Genomic DNA, 24511 nt, shown 5'->3' on the forward strand with positions numbered 1-24511 from the left:
TAGATTCAACCAAGCAGACTGAAAATATTTGAAAAAATGTTGCGTCTACATTGAACATGTACAGACATTTTCCTTGTTATTGTTCCCTAAACCATAGAGTACTACAACTATTTACATAGCATTTACACTGTACTAGGTATTATAAGTAACCTACAGTATGTATAGGAGGATGTGTCATTATATATCAGGGACTTGAGCATCCTCGGATTTTTGGTATCCATGGGGGGGTCCTGCAGCCAATCCCCCATGGATACCAAGGGTTGACTGTTATAAAAGGCAGTGATAATACAATCAACGCACACACATTTTCTCTGTCCACACCTTGTTAATATAAGTGGTTGTTTTCACTATGGGTCCCTGGATGCTGCCTCTCTTACCTGCCTCCTTAGGTTCCTTGGCCTCCTCCATCCCCCAAGCTCTTGGAAGCTTGGTCCACTCAGCACCAAGACAGTCAACTGACTCCACACGGGCCTTGTATTTTCCACCCCTGAAGACTAACCAGCTGTGTATCTGGAGTCTTAAGATCCTCCCGCCAGAGATTTCCACGAAATGCTACCTTCAGGGCATGTGAATTTGTTTCCTGTTGCTGCTGTCACAGGTTACCGTAAATGTGGTGGTTTAAAGCAACAGAAGTTAGTTTTCTTACATGTTTGGAGGTCACCGTCTGAAATTGAGCTTCATGCTTCTAAAATCAAGGTGCCAGCAGGGCTGCTTTCTCCCGAGGGCCTCCTGCCTTTCCAGGCTTGCAGAGGTTGCTGGCATTCCCCGGCCTGTGGCCCCTTTCTTGCCTCACTCTTACTCTTGCTTCCATTGTCACATCTCCCACCCGTGCCTCTGATTTTCTGCCTCCCTCTTTGAAGACCCCTTGGGATTGCAATGGACCCACTTGGATGACCTAGAATAATTGCTTCATCTTGAGACTATTTATTTATTTATTATTTATTTATTTATTTATTTATTTTTGAGACAGAGTCTAACTCTGTCACCCAGGCTAAGTGCAGTGGTGCAATCTTGGCTCACTGCAACCTCTGCCTCCCAGGTTCAAGCGATTCTCCTGCTTCAGCTTCCTGAGTAGCTGGGACTACAGGCACACGTCACCATGCCAGGCTAATTTTTGTATTTTTAGTAGAGACGGGGTTTCACTATGTTGGCCCAGCTGGTCTTGAACTCCTGACCTCGTGATCCGCCTGCCTCCGCCTCCCAAAGTGCTGGGATTACAGGTGTGAGCCACCGCACCTGGCGTCAAGACTCTTAATCACATCTGCTGAGTCCCTTTTGCCATAGGTAACATTCACAGATTCTGGGGATTAGGATGTGGTTATCTGTGTTAGGCCATTATTCAGCTCACCTCTGGGTAGGATATAACTTCTTTAAGTGGCTTTGAAAGGCATCAGGTAGGCCAGGCACAGTGGCTCACATCTGTAATCCCACCATTTGGGGAATTGAGGCAGGAGGATTGCTTGAGGCCAGAAGTTGGAGACCAGCCTGGACAACATAGCAAGACCCCATCTCTACAAAAAATTTGAAAGCTGAGTGTGGTGGCATGCACTGGTCACTCTAGCTACTTGGGGGGCTGAGGCGGGAGGATGTCTCGAGCCTAGGAGCTGAGGTAAGCTATGATCATGCCACTGCTCTATAGCCTGGGCAACAGAGCAAGACTCTGTTTCTAAAAAAATAATAAAGGTACCAGATGGCATGGACATGTGTGGGAGCTGACTCCCCAGGTAGTGAAATTCAACCAGCGGGAAACAGGAGACAGGACCAAGCCAGGAAGATACATTTCTTCCCTCTGGAGGACTGCTCCAAGGCAGGACTTTCCTGCACAGCCTGTGCAGAGACATCCCACAGAGCCAAGCAGATGCTCCACTGAGCAACTGGCTGGATCTCTTTCTGGCTCACGGTGAAGAGGGTTGTCACAATAAAGCCTTGGCTGGCATTGACTCCCATCCGTTTCCGCCTCGCTCCCGCATCCTTTCTACCCCGGGATTGCATTTCTCAAAGCATCAGCAGTTCATCTCTGCCTTCCTCTCACCTGGCGTGTAGCCCAAATTGAAAGTCACACTTTATTCCTTTATTTATTGAAGAAATCATCACTAAGAACCTACTCTATTCAGATACAGTTCTGATTAACAAAGTGACAGTTATAAATATGAAAAAATTTCTGCTCTCATGAAGCTTCCATTCTAACTGGAAAAGACATACAATAAACAAGAAGACATCATTTAGTGACAAGTGATATTTAAAAGATGGCGATGCAACAAAGGCTAATTATTTTATTAATATATTTGGTGGTGAGGAAGGGCCTTTCTGGAGTTGACATGTAACCTGAGGACTGAATGACAAAGAACCATTTATGCAGAATCAGGAGAAGGGGAGGTGGTGGTTTTTTTTGTTTTTTTTTTAAACAGAGTCTCACTCTGTCACCCAGGCCAGAGTGCAGTGGCGCCATCTCAGCTCACTGCAACCTCTACCTCCCCGGTTCAAGCAATTCTTGTGTCTCAGCATCCCAAGTAGGTGGGACTACAGGCACAAGCCACCACGCCCGGCTAATTTTCTGTATTTTTAGTAGAGATGGGGTTGCGCCGTGTTGGCCAGACAGGTCTCGAACTCCTGACCTCAGGTGATCCGCCTGCCTCGGCCTCCCAAAGTGCTGGGATTATGGGCGTGAGCCACGGCACCCGGCCAGGGAGGTGATCCTAATAGCAGGTATCAATGTGCAATCAGTGTGCTTCTCACATGGATGCTTCTAGATAGGTGGTACACTCAGGTGAATAGCAGCAGAAATTTACTTTGAAAAAATTCATAATTCGGCCGGGCGCGGTGGCTCAAGCCTGTAATCCCAGCACTTTGGGAGGCCGAGACGGGCGGATCACGAGGTCAGGAGATCGAGACCATCCTGGCTAACATGGTGAAACCCCATCTCTACTAAAAAATACAAAAAACTAGCCGGCCGAGGTGGCGGGCGTCTGTGGTCCCAGCTACTTGGGAGGCTGAGGCAGGAGAATGGCGTGAACCCGGGAGGCGGAGCTTGCTGTGAGCTGAGATCCGACCACTGCACTCCAGCCTGGGCGACAGAGCGAGACTCCGTCTCAAAAAAAAAAGAAAAAATTCATAATTCTACCATGATGTAAAATATAAATCTTTCAAGCAGACGCTCTCTACTGACCAATAAATGGGACTTCCTCTTGGTCGTGAAGGAAGGTATTTTATTTTAGAAGTTAGATTTTCTTACTATGTTTTACACTTAGCATAATTTAGAATAAGGATGATCAAAGTAGGAGTTATGAAGCTTTAGCTTTCTCAGCTGTTTAACAGACACATTAGGGTATATACCCCTGTTTACTTCCATCGCCAACATATTTTCGCCTCTTTGGTTGGCTATTTGTAGCAGCCATTTTCCCTTCTCATTTCATATGTTTGGTGGATCAGTTTACATCTTGTTCAGACTGTAGCATCAGGAAGAAGTCATGGGCTTTGACATCAGATAATGCACTATTTTCTTTAGATTTTCACTTTCTCTTAGATATTAAATGTTTTTAATAACATCATAGAAGGTATTTTTACATTTTTCTTTTATAATTCATTGTTGGTCCTATATAGAAACGCAGTTAAAAAAAAACTGACTTTTTATCTAGTGATCTTGCTAGAATCACTCATTAATTCTAATAGAAAATCCAACATGATCAGTCAATAAGTGAGGGGCTTCATCGTATCAGCTGTGAATAATAACAGTTGTATATCTTTTCCATTTCTCTTTCTTTTCTTTCTCTTTCTGGCTTGCTGAAGTGGCTGGAACCCCCTTAGTGAGCATAGCATGTCTCTGTTCCCCTTGGCATCAGTCGAGGCAGCTTGAAGGCTGGAGACTGGAATCATGTGAAGTACCTTGTGGTTGGTACTAGGAAGACTTAAATAGATGGGGGTTGGCAGAGCTGGGATTCCTTGGGTATCTTTCTCTTCACCATGGTGGCTTTAGGGCTCCAAAAGCACATGTCCCAAGAGAGGAGAGACAAGCAAAAGTTATGGTGTCACCTTCTATGACTTGGCTCTGTAAGTCACGCAGTATTATTCCTGTCACATTCTATTTATCAGAAGTGAGTAACTAGAGCTGCCCCATATTCAAGGAGAGGACAATTAGACTCCACCTTTTCGTGGGAGGAGTATCACGGAATTCATGGATATATTTTAAAAGCAGCACAATCGATCCTCTAGCCCAAATTATTTACATTTCTCCTTCATGCAAAATACACTTGCTTCATCCCAGGACTTGCCAAGTTGTATCTATTAAGAGATCAGGTTTAGGTTTGAGACCCAGGCTGTTGTCATGTAAATCACGTTCCCACATGGGTGAGGCTCCTCGTGGGCAGTTCCTTGAGTGTAGATCATTGATGATCTTTACTCGAACTGAAGATCTGTGTACTAAAGAGACAAGTCTTCTGTCCCGCGCATGCCACATGCAATGGTGGGTCTGGCATAAGATAACTGCTATAGATCCTCTAACTCACTCAGTGGGGGGAAGAAGCACACAGAACCCCTTGGTCCACGGCACTTCTGAAATCCAGCTGAACACACATGGCCAGTCCACTGATGAAGGCTCAGTTCCAGCAAATGGGAAAATGGGAATCATTCTCCACGGGTTCTTGGATCTATCCTCTGAGTCATCTTTTCTTTTTCTATAAAATGTAGCCATGTTTGCAGCCGATTAGATTTTTCAGTCTGTGTCCTGCCTGTCAAAGTTTTGTTTCATACAATTATCTTACAACGTTTTGGATTTACTATGTAACCTACTGGAATTTACTCCATTAAACAAAAGCCTCATCTGTGTATCTCAAGATAAGTATTTTTCTACATCAGGATCCCTGAAAGGTGACTCTGGAATAATTCATTTAAGATTCTTGGCCAGGCGTGGTGGCTCATGCCTGTTATCCCAGCACTTTGGGAGGCTGAGGCAGGTGGATCACCTGAGGTCAGGAGTTCGAGACCAGCCTGGCCAACATAGTGAAACCCTGTCTCGACTAAAAATAAAAAAAATTAGCCAGTCTTGGTGGCATGCACCTGTAGTCCCAACTACTCAGGAGGCTGAGGCAGGAGAATTGCTTGAACCCGGGAGATGGAGGTTGTGGTGTGCTGAGGTTGTGCCACTGCACTCCAGCCTGGGTAACACAGTGAGACTCTGCCTAAAAAAAAAAAAAAAAAAAAAAAATTCTTAGAAGCCCAAGTTGTGTAGTGGGAAGGATCTACCCTGACAATCTCTAGAGAACTTCGATTTTAATTCTAAGAACGTCACATAGAGTTTTACAGTTGCACCTTTGGGTTCATCTTTAGACTATGTTGTCCTGACAGTGCCCTGCATTTGATATCTTCCGGAAACCATTTCTTAATTTTAGCAATCACTATGTCAATTGGAGAAACTAGGAATGAAAATCAGTTTTATTTTCAACTCAGAAAGTCCTGGCTCCTTTATATTTAACAGTTCTTTCTTTAGCTTGTCTATTTTTTATAGTGAAAAGAAACCGGGTGGTACTTTCAACACACTCTCTGGAAATCGCCTTAGCTGGAACATGTAGCTCATTAGGTGCTTTTTCTATTTCCCACATTGCCACAGGCAACGGTGTTACTAAACTTCCTGCTATTGCATCATGAAGGTTTTCTTTTTTCCAGCTTCCAATAATATTTTCCTCACTTTCCTGTAAGTCCTCACCAGCAGTCCCCCAGAGGGCCATCAAGCCTCTGCTAATGATTTCTTTGAAGTCCTCGATGTTTCTCTAACATGTTTCTTAAGTCCAACTTCTTCCCACTGCTCAGTGCCAAAGCCACATGCTTTAGGTTTGGTTATGGCAGCACCTCAAGTCTAGAGTGCCAAAATATGTCCAGTTCTCTACAGTTGTGAAACTAACCACCCCTGAACTTAGGGATCATTTTAAACAACAGTTATTTTGCTCATGAAACTGCAATTTGGGTAGATCTTAGCAGGGAGAACTCAGCTCTGCTCCCCTCAGCTTAAGCCGGGGCAGTTCAAAGCTAAGGGCTGGAATAATCTAAAGACTCACTGACTTATCTTATGGCCGAGGTCGGGAAGTTAAACAGCTGAGGTATGGTACATCTGGGGTGTGTCAAGCTTTTCTCTCTATGTGGCCTCCTTAACATAGTCTATTTGGCATGGTATCTTTAGGTTAGGAGACTTCTTACATGTCAGAGAAAGAGTAAGTAAAGATGTACCACGTTTTATGACCTAGGCTTGTTAAGTCATGCAGTATCATTTCTTCCACATTCTACTCATTAGAAGTGAATCACCATGGCTGACCCATATTCATAAGAATTAGACTTCACCTTTTTATGGGAGAGCTATCAGGAAGTTGAAATATGCTTTAAAATGGCCACACACACTAAGCTGCACGTGAGGCTGGGAAATGTATTCTGTGGCTAAGCATGCATTGCAAGCCAAAACATAGGGGGATTCTGTTACTAAAAGGTAAAAGGAGAGAAAGGCCAGATTGTTGGGTGTGTGTTAGCAGTCTCTGTCACAGGCAGCTTTGTGTAGAAATTAAAACCTGAACCAAGTTATCATGGATGAAGAGAATGTGAATAGAGAGAAAGGTCACTTCAAGCAAGAGAAGAATATGAGCAGAAGCTTGGAAAAGGGAATAATACAGTGGGCATGTATGTGTGTTTATGCTGAAGGTACATGTTCTAATTAAAGGAAGCTGGTGATGGGATGGTAAATTATGCCACATAGAATGGGTGTGGTCCTATCAGGAGGCCAGTGAAAAATAGAGAAACTGCTTGGATTTGGCATAGTTTTGTGATGAAACAGCAATGTGTTAGGCCATTTTTGCATTGCCAAATAAGTACCTGAGACTGGGTAATTTACACAGAAAAGAAGTTTACTTGGCTCGCTGGGCGCGGTGGCTCGTGCCTGTAATCCCAGCACTTTGGGAGGCAGAGGCGGGCGGATCACAAGGTCAGGAGATTGAGACCATCCTGGCTAACATGGTTAAACCCTGTCTCTGCTAAAAATACAAAAAACTAGCCGGGCATGGTGGCGGGCGCCTGTAGTCCCAGCTACTCGGGAGGCTGAGGCAGAATGGCGTGAACCCGGGAGGCAGAGCTTGCAGTGAGCTGAGATTGCACCACTGCACTCCCGCCTGGGCGACAGAGCAAGACTCCATCTCAAAAAAAAAAAAAAAAAAAAAAAAGTTTACTTGGCTCATGGTTCTGCACGTTCTTCAAGCATGGCACTGGCATCTGCTTGGCTTCTGGAGGGCTCAAGGAGCTTTCAGTCATGGTGGAAGGTGGCATGGGAGCAGGCACACCACTTGACAGAGTGGGAGCAAGGCCAGTGGGCAGATGCTACACTTTTAAAAACAATCAGATCTCATGAGAACTCACTCGCTATCGTGGCACCAAGCCATGAGGGATCCTCCCCCAGGATCCAAATACCTCTCACTAGGCCCCACCTCCAACCTTGGGGATTACGTTTCAACATGAGATTTGGAAAGGGACAGATAACCAAAGTATATCAAGTGAGATTTGGAGACGGATGACCCTGGACCTCAATTCCCTGTCCGTAATAGTATTGTGATTTTCAGCAAGTGCTGTAGATTACAAAAGTGGCCACGATTCTCCAACCTTTTGCTGAGTGACTTTGCAGCAACTTCCATGAAGTTATGGAGTCTATTTCCCCACCTCCTGACAGCGGCCTGGCATTATATCTTGCTTTGACCAGTAGAATGTGGTGGAATGAACAGTGTGCCAGTTTTGAATTTAAATCTCAAGAGGACTTGCCTGTTCCCATTTGTTCTCTTAGGACCTTGCCAAATGCCCCATAAACCGGCCAAGGCTAGTTAACTGGAGGATGAACACACACATGGAGTGGAGCTCAACTGTCTCATCTGAGGTCCCAAATATGAGAAAGCCAGGCAAGGTCAACTTTGTTCACCTCGCTATAGTTGAACTGAAGAGCCATGTGTGGGCCCAGCGGGGAGGGACTGCCTAAGTGAGCCAGCTCAAACTGACAACCCCTTGAATCATGAGCTAAAGAAGTGGATGTTAGGCCGGGTGTGGTGGCTCATGTCTGTAATCCCAGCACTTTGGGAGGCCAAGGCGGGAGGATCACCTGAGGTCAGGAGTTCAAGACCAGCCTGGCCAACATGGTGAAACCCTATCTCTACTAAAAATACAAAAAATGGCTGGGCGTGGTGGCTTACGCCTGTAATCCCAGCACTCTGGGAGGCCGAGGCGGACAGATCACCAGGTCAGGAGATCAAGACCATTCTGGTTAACACGGTGAAACCCCGTCTCTACTAAAAAAAAAAAAAAAAAAACTAGCCAGGTGTGGTGGTGGGCGCCGGTGGTCCCAGCTACTTGGGAGGCTGAGGCAGGAGAATGCCGTGAACCTGGGAGGCGGAGCTTGCAGTAAGCCAAGATTGCGCCACTGCACTCCAGCCTGGGCGACAGAGTGAGACTCCGACTCAAAAAAATAAAAATTAACTGGGCATGTTGGCAGGCGCCTGTAATCCCAGCTACTCAGGAGGCTGAGGCAGGAGAATCGCTTGAACCCAGGAGGCAGAGGTGATAGTGAATCAAGATGGCCCATTGCACTCTAGCCTGGGCAACAAGAGCAAAACTCTGTCTCAGAAAAAAAAAAGTGGATGTTATTTTAGCTACTGAAATTGGGGGAGTTTTGTTACACAGCAAACCTGTTACAGCAAGTTAAATAAACTGCTTTCTAAATGTCAATAGCTTCACTATAAAATAGATATTAAAATAGATTATAAATAGCATCTATCTCACGGCAAGGACAAAACCAGATGCTGATGGCAGCACACTTGGTGCCAAGCCTGAAACGTGCTGAGTAAATGGTAACTAATGCCATTGATTACATCAAAGAGAGAATATTAACAGAATAACAGGAAGAGTTAGTAACAGGAAAGGAAAGAGAGTGTAAGAAAGAATTACTTTAGATCATTGACCATCAGAGAAATGCAAATCAAACCCACAATGAGATATCATCTCACACCAGTTAGAATGGCAATCATTAAAAAAGTCAGGAAACAACAGGTGCTAGAGAGGATGTGGAGAAATAGGAACACTTTTACACTGTTGGTGGGACTGTAAACTAGTTCAACTATTGTGGAAGACCATGTGGCGATTCCTCAAGGATCTAGAACTAGAAATACCATTTGAGCCAGCCATCCTAGTACTGGGCATATACCCAAAGGATTATAAATCATGTGGCTATAAAGACACATGCACACGTATGTTTATTGCAGCACTATTCACAATAGCAAAGACTTGGAATCAACCCAAATGTCCATCAGTGATAGACTGGATTAAGAAAATGTGGCACATATACACCGTGGAATACTATGCAGCCATAACAAAGGATGAGTTCGTGTCCTTTGTAGGGACATGGATGCAGCTAGAAACCATCATTCTGAGCAAACTGTCACAAGAACAGAAAACCAAACACCGCATGTTCTCACTTATAGGTGGAAATTGAACAATGAGAACACTTGGACACAGGGTGGGAACATCACACACCAGGGCCTGTCGTGGGATGGGGGGAGCAGGAAGGGATAGCATTAGGAGATATACCTAATGTAAATGAGTTAATGGGTGCAGCACACCAACATGGCACATGTATACATATGTAACAAACCTACACGTTGTGCACATGTACCCTAGAACTTAAAGTATAATTTTAAAAAATTAAATCCACATTCTGCTCATTTTTACCTCATGACTTTTCTCCATTCGTTGGTTCCACTGCCCTGGCCTGTGCTCACTCTGTATACCACAAATCTGCATCTGGGGGTTAAATGTTCTCCTACCTTCAAAACTTCCCTCTGAACGCTTTCTTTCTAGACCCCTTCAACACAAATCCAGATGGTCCACATGCTCTGTTAATTGTCTTATTGCCTTATATATTTATATCTTTTACTAACAACTAGGCTCTAAGCAACTTAAGATGGTTGGTGTTGATCCTTGGGGTTATCTCCAGTTAAGAGGCCTATTAAATTTCCTGAATGCCGAGTCATTCAGTGAACTCAGAGAACTATTCCCCCAATAGATGGCATTTGTAGGAATCACTGAGTATTTTCCCCAGCATATCATGAGGGAATGATGAGAACTCGAATGTAACAACTGGTTCCCACCAAGCAAACGTCTGAATACTTCAGGGTCCGTAGATCCTGTTTATGTCTCAAACTGCTTATCAACTGTAACCCAGTTATTACTTGAAAGTAAAAATAGAAGTCCCTGGGAGAACTAAAGATGGAAACAGATCCTATACTACATTTTTAATTTTCTCACCTTAATTACACCCCTTATCGAAACAAACTGCTTAAGGCTTTATAAGTGTCTTCTTTCTACTTCTTTCAGAGGTTGTCTTCTGAACCAGCAAATACCATTTTTAAATTTAAACAAAAGACATCTCCTCTCCATTGTGTTTTATCAGTGGGGTGCAGGACCTCTGGCTCCTACCAGCTTGCCGGAGGTGACTGTGCGCTGTGTGCATCTCATTCCAACTCCACCTCCAGTGGTGACACTCTGGAGCCTGAAATTAACCATAGTGGGGATATTTACACCATGAAAATCAGCAAATTCTATGAAGCAGGGTTTTGCTTTTTGTTTTTTGTTGTTTTCCCCAGAGATCAGTTGGTAAGCATTTATCAGCACATCATGGCCAGACCTCCATGGGCTTAGAAAGTACAGCTCCCATCACCAGGAAACATTCATCACCTTCGTCATTGCAGAATGCTCTAAGTTGTGAGACTGATAAAATGGGAACTCAACGAAAGCATGACCAAGACAAATGCTGCTAAGCCACAGCCAGTCCAGCTGGAATATGAGTGAGGTAGAGAGAGGCTTGAGACAAGGCTGGAGGGGCACACAGAGTCAGAAAACACAGGGCTTGCCGGGTGCAGTGGATCACGCCTGTAATTCCAACACCTTGGGAGGCAGAAGTGGGGAGATCACAAGGTCAGGAGTTTGAGACTAGCCTGGCCAACATGGTGAAACCTCGTCTCTACTAAAAATATAAAAATTAGCCGAGTATGGTGACGGGTGCCTGTAATCCAGCTACGTGGGAGGCTGAGGTAGGAGAATCACTGGAACCTGGAAGGCAGAGGTTGCAGTGAGCTGAGATCACTGCACTCCTGAGTGACAGAGTTGGACTCCATCTGGGGGAAAAAAAACATAGGGCTCTAAAGGTATAAATATTTATGTTGCGGTGGTATGGAAAGTTATATTAATATTTTGCATAGGAAATAAATATATTTGGGTTTATGTTTTCTAAAGATCTCCCTAGGTATCTGGTCTGTGGAGAATAGGATAGACACATGGTGAGAGGACAAGGGTGGAAGACCAAAGAAGACACTATTTTGGATCAGGACAAGGGAACCCCAGCATGTCTTCTGACCTCTGCCTTGCACCTGCCCCATGCCCATCTCCACACCCCACCTATGCTTGTGCTCCCAGCGCTCTCCACCAGGAATCCCTTCCTCTCCCATCCCAAGTCCTGCCATATTGCAAGACCAGCTCAAGGTCCACACCCCTGCACCTTGCATCCTCCCCCGTCATCCCAGTCACATCAATCTACTAGCCTTAGCACCTGGAATACTACTTCCTGATAATCGCAAGACTTGCTGTGCTACCTTGTGTGGTCATTTCACATTTTATGTGCATTTGTCTGATCTCCATAACTTGCTTAAAGTTTATTATGGAGATTGGTGGTGTGATCTATGGCTAAATTGAGCCCCCAGAACATTCCAAGCAGGCACAATGCTAGATATCTTGGGGCATGTGGAGGGAAGATAGAATCTGTCCCAGAGAAGCTTTCGTTCATCTGCAGATTTATCAAATACAAAGTCAGGTGATGCTGAGCCAGTTTGCACTGATGAGGAAATGCAGGGAGGGAGGAGATTCATGTAAAACAGTGGGTAAGAAACACTTAAAGCGCCGGGCGCGGTGGCTCAAGCCTGTAATCCCAGCACTTTGGGAGGCCGAGGCGGGCAGATCACGAGGTCAGGAGATCGAGACCATCCTGGCTAACACGGTGAAACCCCGTCTCTACTAAAAAATACAAAAAAACTAGCCGGGCGAGGTGGCAGGCGCCTGTAGTCCCAGCTACTGGGAAGGCTGAGGCAGGAGAATGGCGTAAACCCGGGAGGCGGAGCTTGCAGTGAGCCGAGATCACACCACTGCACTCCAGCCTGGGCAACAGAGCGAGACTCTGTCTCAAAAAAAAAAAAAAAAAGAAACACTTAAAGCAACTGTCTCAAAACTGGGGACTGTATTCCTTGCATCACACATGGAATCAAAATTCTAACTGTAGCTTTGCTTCTAAAGGAAATATTATACTTCTATAATTACCATAATTACCTGCAACAGAGGTCAGCACATTCTTTCTATGAAGAACCGGAGAGTAAATATTGTTAGCTTTGTGGTGGGCCTCTGTTGCAACTACTCATCTCTGCCGTTGTGGTACAAATGCACACATAGACAAACTATCCACAAATACACAGAGATCTGTTTCAATAAAACTTTATTCACAAAAACAGGTGGCAGGGTAGATTTGGTCTCTCTACTGTAGTTCACTGACCCCTGACCTAAAAGATTACATACTTTGAAAATAGCAATGCCAAACCTTGAATCCAGGTCCGATATTTTCCAGCAATCATGATGCTTCTCTGATCAACCGAACAAAACAGTTATAAATGTACTGGCTAAATTTGGCTTTATGCACTTGTCATGTCCCCTATTACAGTATAAGCTTTTGGTGAGTAGGGATTTTCAAATTATTTAAAGCACTTATTTTTATACGCAGTACACACAAATACAGAACTTTACTATAGCAGATTTTTGACCCAATTTAGTGTGCTACCTGAATAAAAAGCTTAGTAACTAAAAAATTGCCCTCTTAGATTTCTGAACTATTTTTTTTTCTTTTTTTTGGAGACAGGGTCTCGCTCTGTCACCCACACTGGAATGCAGTGGTACCATCATGGCTCACTGCAGCCTTGACCTCCTGGGCTCAAATGATTTTCTCATCTCAGCCTCCCCAGTAGCTGGGACTACAGATGCGCACTACCACACCTGGCTAATGTTTAATTTTTTGTAGAGACAGGGTCTTGTCATGTTGCCCAGGGTGGTCTTGAAATCCTGAGCTCAAGTGATCCTCTTGTCTTGGCCTTCCAACATGCTGGGATTGCAGGCGTGAGCCAGCATGCCTGGCTGAAACTATTTTTACAGAGAACTTATGTGGTGCTATGGTTTGGCTGTGTCCCCACCCAAATCTCATCTTGAATTGTAGCTCCCATAATCCCCACCTGTCATGGGAGGGACCTGATGGGAGGTAACTGAATCATGGGGGCAGGTTTTCCCATGCTGTCCTCGTTGATAGTGAATAAGTCTCAGAAGATCTAATGGTTTTATAAAGGGGAGTTCCCCTGCACACACTCTCTCGCCTGCTGCCATGTAAGATGTGCCTTTGCTCCTCTTTCACCATCCACCATGATTGTGAGGCCTCCCCAGACATATGAGACTGTGAATCCATTCAACTTCTTTTTCCTTATAAATTACCCAGTCTCAGGCATGTCCTTATAGCAGTGTGAGAATGGATTAATATAGATGGCCTTATCCTGTTTTTCCACAAAGCTATCTGAGGTACTATATAATCAAAAAGAATAAGGCAATTCTATAGGTATTAATGTAGGATGAGAGCTAAAATACTATGCTGAGACAAAAGCAAGTTACAACAATTTGTTTCTATATATTAAAAATGAGGATGGGGATATATATGTGTGAGTATATGATTGGACAGTTTATTTTTGAGAGAATATTCAATAAAACAGTAAAAATAGCTGTTTCTGGGAAAAGAAAATGGGTAATTAGAGGGCTACAGCTGGAAAAAAAGTAACATTTTACTTCTAGTATTTGAGATTTTTGTTTTACAAGTCACCTACATATATTAGCTTTCAAAAGAATTAAAAAATACTAGATTGTTGGCATCTGAAATAAAATACTTTATGCTGATGCCTTCCTCAGTAATAAACAGAGACATTCAAAACTGCAGTCAGCACTCAGTGTCCACGTGGTCTGAATCCAACCACAGATTGAAAATGTTTAAAAAAAATTTTTTTGGCAGGGCACAGTGGCTACACCTGTCATCCTAGCACTTTGGGAGGCTGAGGTGGGAGGACTGCTTGAGCCCAGGAGGTTGAGGCTGCAATGAACTGTGACTGTGCCTCTGCACTCTAGCCTGGTGCCAGAGTGAGACCCTGTCTCAAACAAATTAAAACAATTTTTAAAACACACACACGCACACACAGTATGCCAACTATTTATGCAGCATTTACGTTGTGTTAGGCATCAGTAACCTGGAGATGATTTAAAGTGGGAGGAAAGATGTGTGCAGGTTCTATGCAAATACTACACCACTGTATATCAGGGACTTGAGCATCTGTGAATTTTGTATCCTGGGGGAGGTCCAGAACCAATGTTCCTTGGATACCAAGGGACGACTGCACTTCATTGACCTTGTTCAAAGCTACTGACATCACACACATCAGGAAGTGCACGTAAAAGCAGTAAAATTGGAATAGGTTCCGTGGCTGCGGGAAACTCAGTGGTACTTTGTTAGCTGTGATGCTGCTCTACAGTGATAGGAGATGTCACCACTGGGGAAACTGAGTGAAGGGCACGCAGGCCTCCCTGTATGTTCTGTTACAACTTTCTCTGAGTCTGTAATTATTTCTAAATAAGAGGCTAAAAACAAAACCACAACTATGCCACGCAAAGGCTCACGCGTAAATCTACGTTCTAACTATGGTGCTGCTCTAACCCCCTAACTGAGTCATGCCTTTCCTTGCCTATTTCCCCATCTGTAATTGAGGGCGGGGGACAGCCTTCCAGAGTAAATTAAGTCACAGAGGGAATCCTGAGAGGTGTGCAGTAGAAAGACTTCTGTCAAATTCCCTCTGGGCCTAAAATAAAAACAAAGAACACATATCCTAGTCTTTGCCAGCCTTCCTTCGGTCCCTGGGTGGGGGGCACAGGATCCAGGCAGCACCTGGCTTCAGGTTCCATCCCAATCCCTGCAGAATGGGAAGAAGCTATTTGTGAGCATGAGCAGAGGTGGGAGGCAGTGGTCTGCAAGGGAAGTGGCGCTTGCTCATGCCAGACGCCTGGTCTGGTGGTTTGGGTACACAGGCAACCAAACCACCTACCTGTGTGTTCTACTCCACAGGGAAGTGCAGGCAGGTTCTAGGATCTGGGGTTTCAAGATCAGGCACCCTTTGGAGCTGACACAGGAGACTGTCTGACATAAACACATTTCAAGTCCTCAGCTGTGTGTGACTTCATTCATCAGTCCCTTCTTTTGCCTCTTGGCTTTCTTGAAGTCACACTCAGTGTCTACAAGAGCAGTGGAGACAGCTGCAGTTCTGTGTGTGGACCTGGTGAGCAAGTCCATGAAACAAACACCAAGCCCAGACACTGAAACCCCAGCATTAACACCAAAAAGCCAGCCGGGCGCGGTAGCTCACACCTGTAATCCCCAGCACTGTGGGAGGCTGAGGCAGATGGATCACTTGAGGTCAGGAGTTCGAGACCAGCCTGGCCAACATGGTGAAACCCCATCTCTACTAAAAATACAAAAGCCAGGCATGGTGGTGCTCACCTGTAGTCCCAGCTCCTTGGGAGGCTGAAGACCGGAGGATCGCTAGAACCCAGGAGGCAGAGGCTGCAGTGAGCCGAGATCACACCACTGTACTCCAGCCTGGGCAACAGAGACTCTGTCTCTAAAGAAAAAAAAACCCACCACAAAAGCCAAAACAAAAATAAGCCTCCCCTCCATGGCATTCCGAGCCTCCTCTGATAAAGGAAACACACAGCGTGTTAGCTAGTATCTTTTATTGTCAGGCCTGTGAGCCAACAGTTTTGCAGGGTTGTGCACAACGGGACAAGGCAAATTTCTTGTGTGGGTAGACCTAGCTGGCCCAAGTCTTTAAAACTTTTCCATATAAAAATAGAAGTCCAAGACCAGATTATTTTTCTTCTGGTCATAAATGCTGATTTATTTACAGGTGCCTTGGTCAGACCACCATTATAAACTTGGGATAAAATACGTGTGTATTTTACTAAAGCCTCAGCATTTAGTGTCAGGGTCCTTTAAAGGTTCACTCAAATGTTAAGACATTTCTGGAATGCAGCGTCTCTACCCCATAGTCAACATGGTTGTACCTGTAATCGATCCAGAGGGATACAATTTAACCTTCCAAGTAACACTTTAACTTAAATCTTTTAGACATGAAAGACTCCGAAATGACTTCATTCTTGTTCTAAAACCAGCACTGGAGCCAGCTGTTGAAGAGTAGTTTATAAATACAGTTATCTTGTAGGCTGCCTATCTGTTTATAATACAGCAGACACAGATGCAGACTTTGCTACATGTAAAACAAAATGGAGTCAACACGTGTTTTTCAAAATACAGCAAAGACAGGAAAATCCAGGATTCCGGTTTGTTAATAAAACCACCTTATAAAGTAACAATTGAGACTATAGCTCTGCACTATTAAAAATATACAGACAGACTGTGTACACCATTGCACATCCTTTTTCCCTTTGCTTTTTAATGCTCATGAAACCATGATTAAAGTGTTGAGTTTATGAACACATGCATGAACAGGCAAGCACGTACACTTAAAAGATGAAACAAAGAAAAACGTTGATCATGTCATTCCATGAGAAAGGCTGCCCGCAGCACTCCAGCTCAAACACACAGTCCCCTCGGGCTCTCTATCCCCTCCCTACTCCCTCACCTTCCCTCAGATTCGGGGAAATCAGGTTGGGAGGTTAGCGCATCATTGACAGAGAATGCCCCCCTTCCACGCTCTGTAAGTCTCCCCAAGAAAGGGGGGAAGGCAGTTCCCTTCAGTAGCACAGTTAGGGTCGATTAGTGTTGGTTCCACAAGTTAAGGCACTTCCGGCTGCTTTGGTGGCAGCATGGTTCCTCCCCTCCTTTTTTAAGGCATGTGTCCTCTAAGAGTAGTAAAGCTTTGGAAACTGTGCAGACTGTTAAAGTTGACAGCTTAATACAGGATCATTGAAGTCGGCAGGCAAAAGGATCCTCAGAGACACCTCCCTCCAACCAGAAGCTTCCAGAAAGCCTGGGCAGCTCTGTGTTTCGGCTGGGCATGGCACACTGGAGCCAGCCGAGGCCAGAGGGTGGTGCGTTCAGGTAGCAAAGACAGGTGGGCTCCGTCCCGCCTTCACCTGGAGCTGCCCTGGCTGCTGGCGGAGCGTGTCGTGCTGTAGCGCTTCTTCACGATCATGCTGATGTAGGCTTTCATGAGCTTGGCCACATCCACCACCTGCCCAGCAGGGAAGCAGAACCAACACATGGTCACGAGTCTCCCCCAGGCAAAGGGCCCTGCCTAATAACCAGACATTCCCTGGGCACCCTCCCATAGCTTTCCGTGCTAATCCACAGCTCCCATTTTGCAGGAAGCCAGAAATTTAGCTGCTTTCACCTTCCTCATCAGGGAGAGGTGGAATCTCGGCTTTTCCAAATACAATGTGCACCACCTGGTGGTTCTTTCACACAAACGTGCCAACTTGGCTTGATGTAAACTGTCAGATTTTGCACATTAAAATACAGAGCTACCCAAGGAAGCTGAAGTTACTCAGTGTCAACAGTGCTAGGATTACTATCCCCGCTTAAAATAAATGTGAAATGACAGAGTCCATAATTACAGCCTTTAAAGACAGGATCATCTAATTCTAGTCAACTCCTTAGGATGCAGCTGAAGAAACAAGATAACTGAGGCCCTAGGGGCTGGGACAGCGGCCAGCTCCCCAGACACCAGGCCCGCTTCTGCTCCGTACCAGCCACCTCCTCCAGCTGGCATCTCCATTAGCTCCCTCCCATGGTGTCCCCGTCATTGCCACTCCTTCTCACAGCTGGCCTGGACCCCGTGCAGGCATCATAACTGGCTTCCATTCCCCTGCTTGCTCTCTTCCCTTCCAGTCCCACCCCAGAGATCACTGTCTGTAAATTCACTGTTATGCCATGTACAATCAAAGATCCCATAGTGGTTCCTTGTTGTCTACTGGATCTCACCAAATCCTGCAGTCTGGCACCTGGGACCCTTGAGTCAAGGGCTCCCCACCCTCTTCCCTCTCACTGCACGTCTCCCCATCAGCCTAAGGAACCTACAATGCCACATCCTCCAAGCACCTGGAACGCCCTCCTCACCGCCTCTCCATTCCGAACCAGGCAGCAGGTGACTCCTCTCCACTCACCACGTTGGATTGCTAGCTGTTCCCTTTGCGGAAGCCTCAATAAGCTTCTTGTATTATACTGTTTAAACTTTGAAGGTGGTAGTATATATATTTAGAGGCCTTTTAGTGTGTGTGGTTTCACAGTCTAGAATGAGCTGCACCTAGGATGGTCATGTTCCCGGCTTCCTCCTAGTCTCAAGAGGCCACCAGAAACGAGTCTCACAGCTCTGACACTGCCGTGATTGTTAACTAATTTTCATAAGGTTTTGTTGCAAAGAATACACTTTTTCATGGACATCTATGTCACTTCCCTTTCTCTTCCCTTCCTCCAAGGGTAAGACTCCGTGACACAATGGAACCAAATTCCTCTGTTGCAAAAGTATACAGAAGAAATACAGGGTTCTCAGATTTTAGCCTGTAGGGAACCAGCAGCTGGAAAGGGACCACCACACTGTATTTTCGTGTTTTAAAGAAAAATATTCAAAGAAAATGACCTGGTCAAAGGCATGAGGAAATGGGGTCTTGTTTTCCTGTCTTGTCAAGACCATGAATAAAGATGAACTTGCTTTGCCTCTTACCTCACTGGTTTCAAAGAGCAGCTCCCTCTCATCGACCACGATCTTGTACGTATTCGCCAGGGGTGCCCCAAAAGAGAGGATGTGTTCATACTGGAAGACTTCCAGTGGTCTCCCCTCCCCACGCTTGTAGACGGAGACGGCATCCGCACTGACACCCAACCAGAGTTCCTGAGGGAAGCCACCTTCCTTGCACTGGTGGGCAAGAAAGTCAACAGAAGAGTTAAGTCACGAAATGGTTGGCAACAGCATCTAAACCGTAAGACAGGCTTTGAGTGAAGTCCTCTGCACAGAAGATTAAATATAAATACATTCGATGTGCGTGCATGCATGGAGGGGCATGAAATACGAGAAACGGCACCTCTCTGGCTATCTTGATTGATTTCTAACTAGTTAATCTCATGCATTTGGGAAAAGCTCACTAACTGGCAGGGTCTAACATCTTGCTTTGACCCTCCACTTCTTGGCATTATTCTACTAGCTGTTTGGTTTAGTGACATGGAAGTGGCCTGGTAATGCACATGCTGGCCGGGGGACTGAAGGAAGCTCCCCTCCTCAAGACAAGTCGACTTTTAGTATCTCCAGTTCTGCCTCCAGTCCTCTTTGCGGATGGTTAGTCTTCAAATACAAAATCTAGGATCACAGAGGGAAATTCTCCACATCACGCATGCTGAGCAGTTCTGGCTCCTCTTGACAAGGAGCAGCAATGGCCTTCCATGTGCAGAGTGGGAACAGGGTCTTGACTGGTTTTGGTTTAACTGTACACACAGATTGGTGGAAGACAATAAGAGCCCATACGTAGGGGCTAACAACACAGGGCTGTTCCAAACCTGGACAAGCAGGAGGGCTATAAATTGGGGACACTGAAAAGAGTCCTTAGTTTGTATCCCTAATAACCAGACATTCTCTGCATTCTCCATGCAAAAGCCAGTAGCTTTCTATACTAATCCACAGCTCACATTTTGCAGGAAGCCAAGAGTTTAACTGCTATTATTACCTATTCCTTGTCAGGGAGAAGTGGAATCATGGCTTTGTACAAAACACCTGATTTTTTTATACTTAAAAACAAACTTCATTGAACCAACCAACCAAACCAAAAACATCACCCAATGAAAAGCCATTAATGGATCCTAGAATATACAATCAATATTTAGATTTTTACAGACCCTCAATTTAAAGTCATCGGATAACATGCAGAATTACTGCGATCATCAAAAAAAAAAAAACTAATTTAGACCAGGAGCTGGCAAACGTATTGGTTAAGGGCCACATAGGAAAGATTTTTAGACTTTGTGGATCATGTTGTCTCTGTGACAACTACTCAACTCTGCACAAAAACAGCCAGAGAATGTATCTAAAGGAATGAGCTTGGCTGTGTTCCAATAAAACATCAGAAAAAAGGAGGCAGGCAAGATCTGACCCACAGACCAGTTTGCCAAACTCTCATCTATACCATTAGTAAGAGTGCTTTTCAGTAAGTGGTCTACTTAAAAAAAAAAAATCAGTACTGGGTTGATGCTAATGGCTAAATTCCATTATGAAACACATTCTTTCAAACACAGGGTTGTAAAGAAAAAACAAGTAAAATGCAAGTATATCCACAGTTTCTAATTTGTATATATAGCTATAAATTTTTTTAAATGTAGATTTTTATCAGTGTTTAAAAAATTAGATCTATAGCTTCCCTAAAGAAGGCTAGTAAAAGAATAGATGACGTCTTAATTTTGCATTCATTCCTAATATTACAGATGCATTTACTACAAAGGAGAGGAGAAACTGTGAGAAGAAGGGAGGTGTTAATGGTACAATTTAGGGGGCTCAAATAAAAAAGGTTGAGAGAGCAAAGTGCTCCATCTTGTCTTCTCTCCATATGAACTTGGCCATGATCCATGTTCTCAGATGCCGGCACCCCGCCCACCCCGACACACGGCAGCCACTTCTCACCTCCACGTCAAACAGCGTCGAGCCATAGCCAGGCCACTCCTTGATCAAGGCCATGTACTTGGCCATGGCCTGTTCCTGGTTCATTCCCTGAAATTTTTTCCACTTGTCAATGATACTGGCTCGAGCAGAGGAGACCTCTTCCTTAATCCACATGTCCAGCATCTGCTCCTCCTCGACCTTCTGGCGGACCACGGACCCTGTCCGGAAGCTCCGCCTCAGGGTCCCCTCCAGGAAGCTCGTCCGCCTCTTCTCCAGCCGCTCACAAGGGGTGAAGGTTTTGGTTGACTGGCTGATGCGGGCCTTGAGTCTCTGCAGGGAATAAACCTCTTCGAGAGGTGGGATGGCAGCGTGCAGAGTATAATCCCCCTGCAGATACTGGAGTCGCAGGGCGGCAAGAACCTGGAGGTTTTCTTCTGGGGCTGGATGGTGGCCATGGATAACCGCCTCGTGGGCCTGAAAGGAGACAGTCAACAGCTTTCTGGTCAACGCACTGCCGTGCCATGGGATGCCCACAACGCTTCCTCCCTCATTTCATCAGGGTTTCTCTCATACTCACCTTCCCTGACTGCCCTGGGTTAAAACTGCACCCTCACCCCTGCTCATTGCTTTAAATTTAATTTTATCCCTAGCACAGATATCATCTAACACACGTCATATATTTTATTCCTTATGGTCTCTCTCCTGTCAACTAGAACGGTTCCTGGAATGGTGGTTCAAATGCAATGTGTAGCAGGTTTCATTCTACAAACGAATGAAAGAGCAGCTGGGCCTTGTCTTTGCCGGGAAATCTACAGGTGTGCCTCATTTCTAAGGTACCAGTTAACTTACAAGGCTAAGTATTAACTGGTTTCACCCTTGCTTGCCCGCAAAGAAATCTGTTTCTAACTATTCCTTTTACCTGTTCAAACATAAACGCAAATTCCACACTGTCTTTTGGCACGTTGTCTGTGTCCAGGAAGCAGTAAAGTTTGAAGTAGAATTTCCATGGCAGGTCCCCCACCTCGGATGTGGCAGCCAGCCTACAGACAGGAGTCAAGAGAGGCTCAGAAAACGAATGAGAGGGGCCTTCGGTGACCCGCAGGGAGCCGACTTTACATGGTGTATTCTAAGGACACAGACATTCTGTCCAGGCCCAGATAACAGTGGATAGAGATGGGGACAGAGAAATAAACAGAGTGAAAAACGTACTTTCACCCTGATTTTGCTTTAAGAAAACAAGCAGACAGCCTCTGGTTAAACCAGCTAACAAGTGTTTTCTGAGAGCCGCATTCAAATTAGTACCAGCTAAGCATTATGCTGAGTTCACGGGAAGAAAAGAAACAAAAGCCTGTTTCTTTATTACCTTTACCAAGCCCCAGATACATTATGAGAACATTTATAAGAACTGATGTGAATATTCTTGTATGAGGGCTGTGTTTATACTAAGCAGGAATACCTTCCGTGCTACTTAGACAATATGAAGTCACAGATCAAATATCGTAGGTCTATTATAGGCTGGGTGCGGTGGCTCACCCCTGTAATCCCAGAACTTTGGGAGGCCCAGGTGGGCAGATCACCTGAGGTCAGGAGTTTGGGACTAGCCTGGCCAACATGGCCAAACCCCGTCTGTACTAAAACTACAAAAATTAGCTGGGCGTGGTGGTACGTGCCCGTAATCCCAGCTACTCGGGAGGCTGAGGCAGGAGAATTGCTTGAACCCAGGAGGCAGAGGTTGCAGTGAGCCAAGGTTGTGTCACTGCACTTCAGCCTGGGTGACAGAGCAAGACTCCGTCTCAAAAAAAAAAAACCCAAAAATCGTAGGTCCATTTTATGTTGTAGATATAAAACATAGTTTCAAGAGTTTATGAGTTGACTTCAGTCAGTCAGCCCAATTTCAAAGCTAATGGCAACTGGAAACCTAAAATATCAAGAAATACCCAGACAGGTCCAATATGGAACTGAAAAAAGGAATGGGGTAAAAAACCACTGACAAGTTACATCATGTAAGACCATGGCTTTATCTAGGAATCGAGAAAAATAGCAGATATGCAAAGTTAAACAGGCATCAACCCAGGTAAAATAAAACTAACTCCAATACACTGTGAAGCCAAAAACGGAATGGAAGTTCAAACCCTCAACCCTGCTCTGTAATTTCTCGTATTTGCTCTTCTGACACAGTAGGGGAAAGGAACTTACTTTTCAAACTTTGCTAAGACATCAGCCACAACGGTTCGACTTTCAATGGCTTTGTCGACGTGGCCGTTGTATTCAAACAACGCAAACATGTTCCTGCTGTCCTCCATGGCGAGGCCTCGGATCAGCTTCTCCACCACCTGGAAGACACACCAGGGGGCCTTCAGTTCCACAGGCTGCGGCCCCAACACGTGTTCCCAGATGTGCCATCACCAGATCCCAGAGGGCACTGCCGGCACCAGGGCGTCTCCAAGCAGCTTCCTCAAAATGTTACGCGTGTGGTCATCGCAGAATTTCAAAAGTACTATTTCCCCTTGTTCTCTGGAAATCAGATTTATCTCTTTCTTGCCAAAAAGAACCCAGGGTATTTTGCCCACTGGTAGAGGCAGATGCTGGGCTGATTTCTTGCAAACCTATATTAACCGGAAAAGTGGGTGAAAAGCTGCAGTCCTTTTATCTGATACATGTGTGAACTCGAAGGAACAACAGAGACTCCAGATGATGGTTTTTTTTTTTTGCACAGGAAGCCTTGGGGGTGGGGTTGAGGGTGGTTATTGGATTACCCTTTTGGCCAATTAGTTTTATAATAGTAAGTTCAAATTTAAATAAGAAAATGTGTTCGTCTGATATTCATCTAGCTAGTCATGTGGCACACAGAAACACTTCGTTGCAGAAGCACCACAATAAACCCTCATCAAAGTGGCTGGACCTGAGCCAGGTCTGCAGCTCTGCTAGACCCTCAGCTGCTTCTCAGATTAGCAAGATTATGTCTCACGTACTTTGAGTTTATCTCTGTGATTCCACTCATCTTATTTTTCTCTCTATATTCATGTGGTTGCTTGTGGGTTACATGCATTTCCTTAGTACTGAGCAGCTGTACTAAGCAAATTGCAGCTGTGCAGGACAGCCGCTCTAACGCCGCACGATGTTCCTGACCCGGGCGTATCTGCAGCAAAGCATCTAACAGAACAAGCAGCCGCCGCCTCTCCTCACCTCCCCAGCGGTGGTGTGGGAGTTGATGGTGATCTTGCAGGAGCCTCCACCATGGCAATAGACCGTGGATGTCATTTCCTGCCTGTGGATCAGAGCTTCTATTTCATCTCGGGAAGGCACAAACTCTCGGCATTTGGTTTTCTTAAGAGATTCGTAAGTGAAGAGAGCGTATTTTTCCATCTCGGTTCCTGGAAACTGTTCCCGTATCCTAGGAGACAAACACTAACTGTTCATTTTTAGGCTGCTGGGAACTGGGCTGTGTCAAGGGTCTGGAGACCAAAGCGGTGCATGGTCCCCCACTGGTGAATGGAGCAAGCACCAGTGACTTCTTGGCAAGGGCCCGCTTCATTCTGTGCAGTTCAATTTAAATACAAAAAACCCCTAAAGAGCGAATGTCTCAGTGGGAGCAACTGCTGCCAACTCACCTCTGCAGTATTGTTAATACTTGAAAGGGTCATGCCTCATACTATCATATGAAAATTCTTGGCCAGGTGCCGTGGCTCACACCTGTAATCCCAGCACTTTGGGAGGCAGAGGCGGGTGGA

At 45.2% G+C, this 24511-nt stretch overlaps 1 protein-coding gene and 1 long non-coding RNA gene across 6 annotated transcripts in view; one reads left to right on the forward strand and one right to left on the reverse strand.

Moving 5' to 3' along the window:
- Window positions 1–24511, forward strand: part of LOC110743431 — a 74416-nt gene that overhangs the window by 26698 nt on the left and 23207 nt on the right. The window lies entirely within an intron of this gene.
- Window positions 12528–24511, reverse strand: part of MYO10 (myosin X) — a 283038-nt gene continuing 271054 nt past the window's right edge. The window contains exons 36-41 of one of the 2 annotated variants that reach the window (XM_031666095.1): window positions 23967–24174; window positions 22977–23113; window positions 21700–21820; window positions 20802–21254; window positions 18861–19052; window positions 12528–17372 (exon numbers count right to left, since the gene is read on the reverse strand). In XM_031666095.1, the coding sequence (XP_031521955.1) occupies window positions 17271–17372; window positions 18861–19052; window positions 20802–21254; window positions 21700–21820; window positions 22977–23113; window positions 23967–24174 (1213 nt within the window). In that variant the 3' untranslated portion in view covers window positions 12528–17270. The remainder of the gene's footprint in view (window positions 17373–18860; window positions 19053–20801; window positions 21255–21699; window positions 21821–22976; window positions 23114–23966; window positions 24175–24511) is intronic. The other variant, XM_031666096.1, reaches the window with a different exon arrangement.

Source organism: Papio anubis, chromosome 5 (assembly GCF_008728515.1).
Source record: "Papio anubis isolate 15944 chromosome 5, Panubis1.0, whole genome shotgun sequence".
NCBI classification, from domain to species: Eukaryota; Metazoa; Chordata; class Mammalia; order Primates; family Cercopithecidae; genus Papio; species Papio anubis.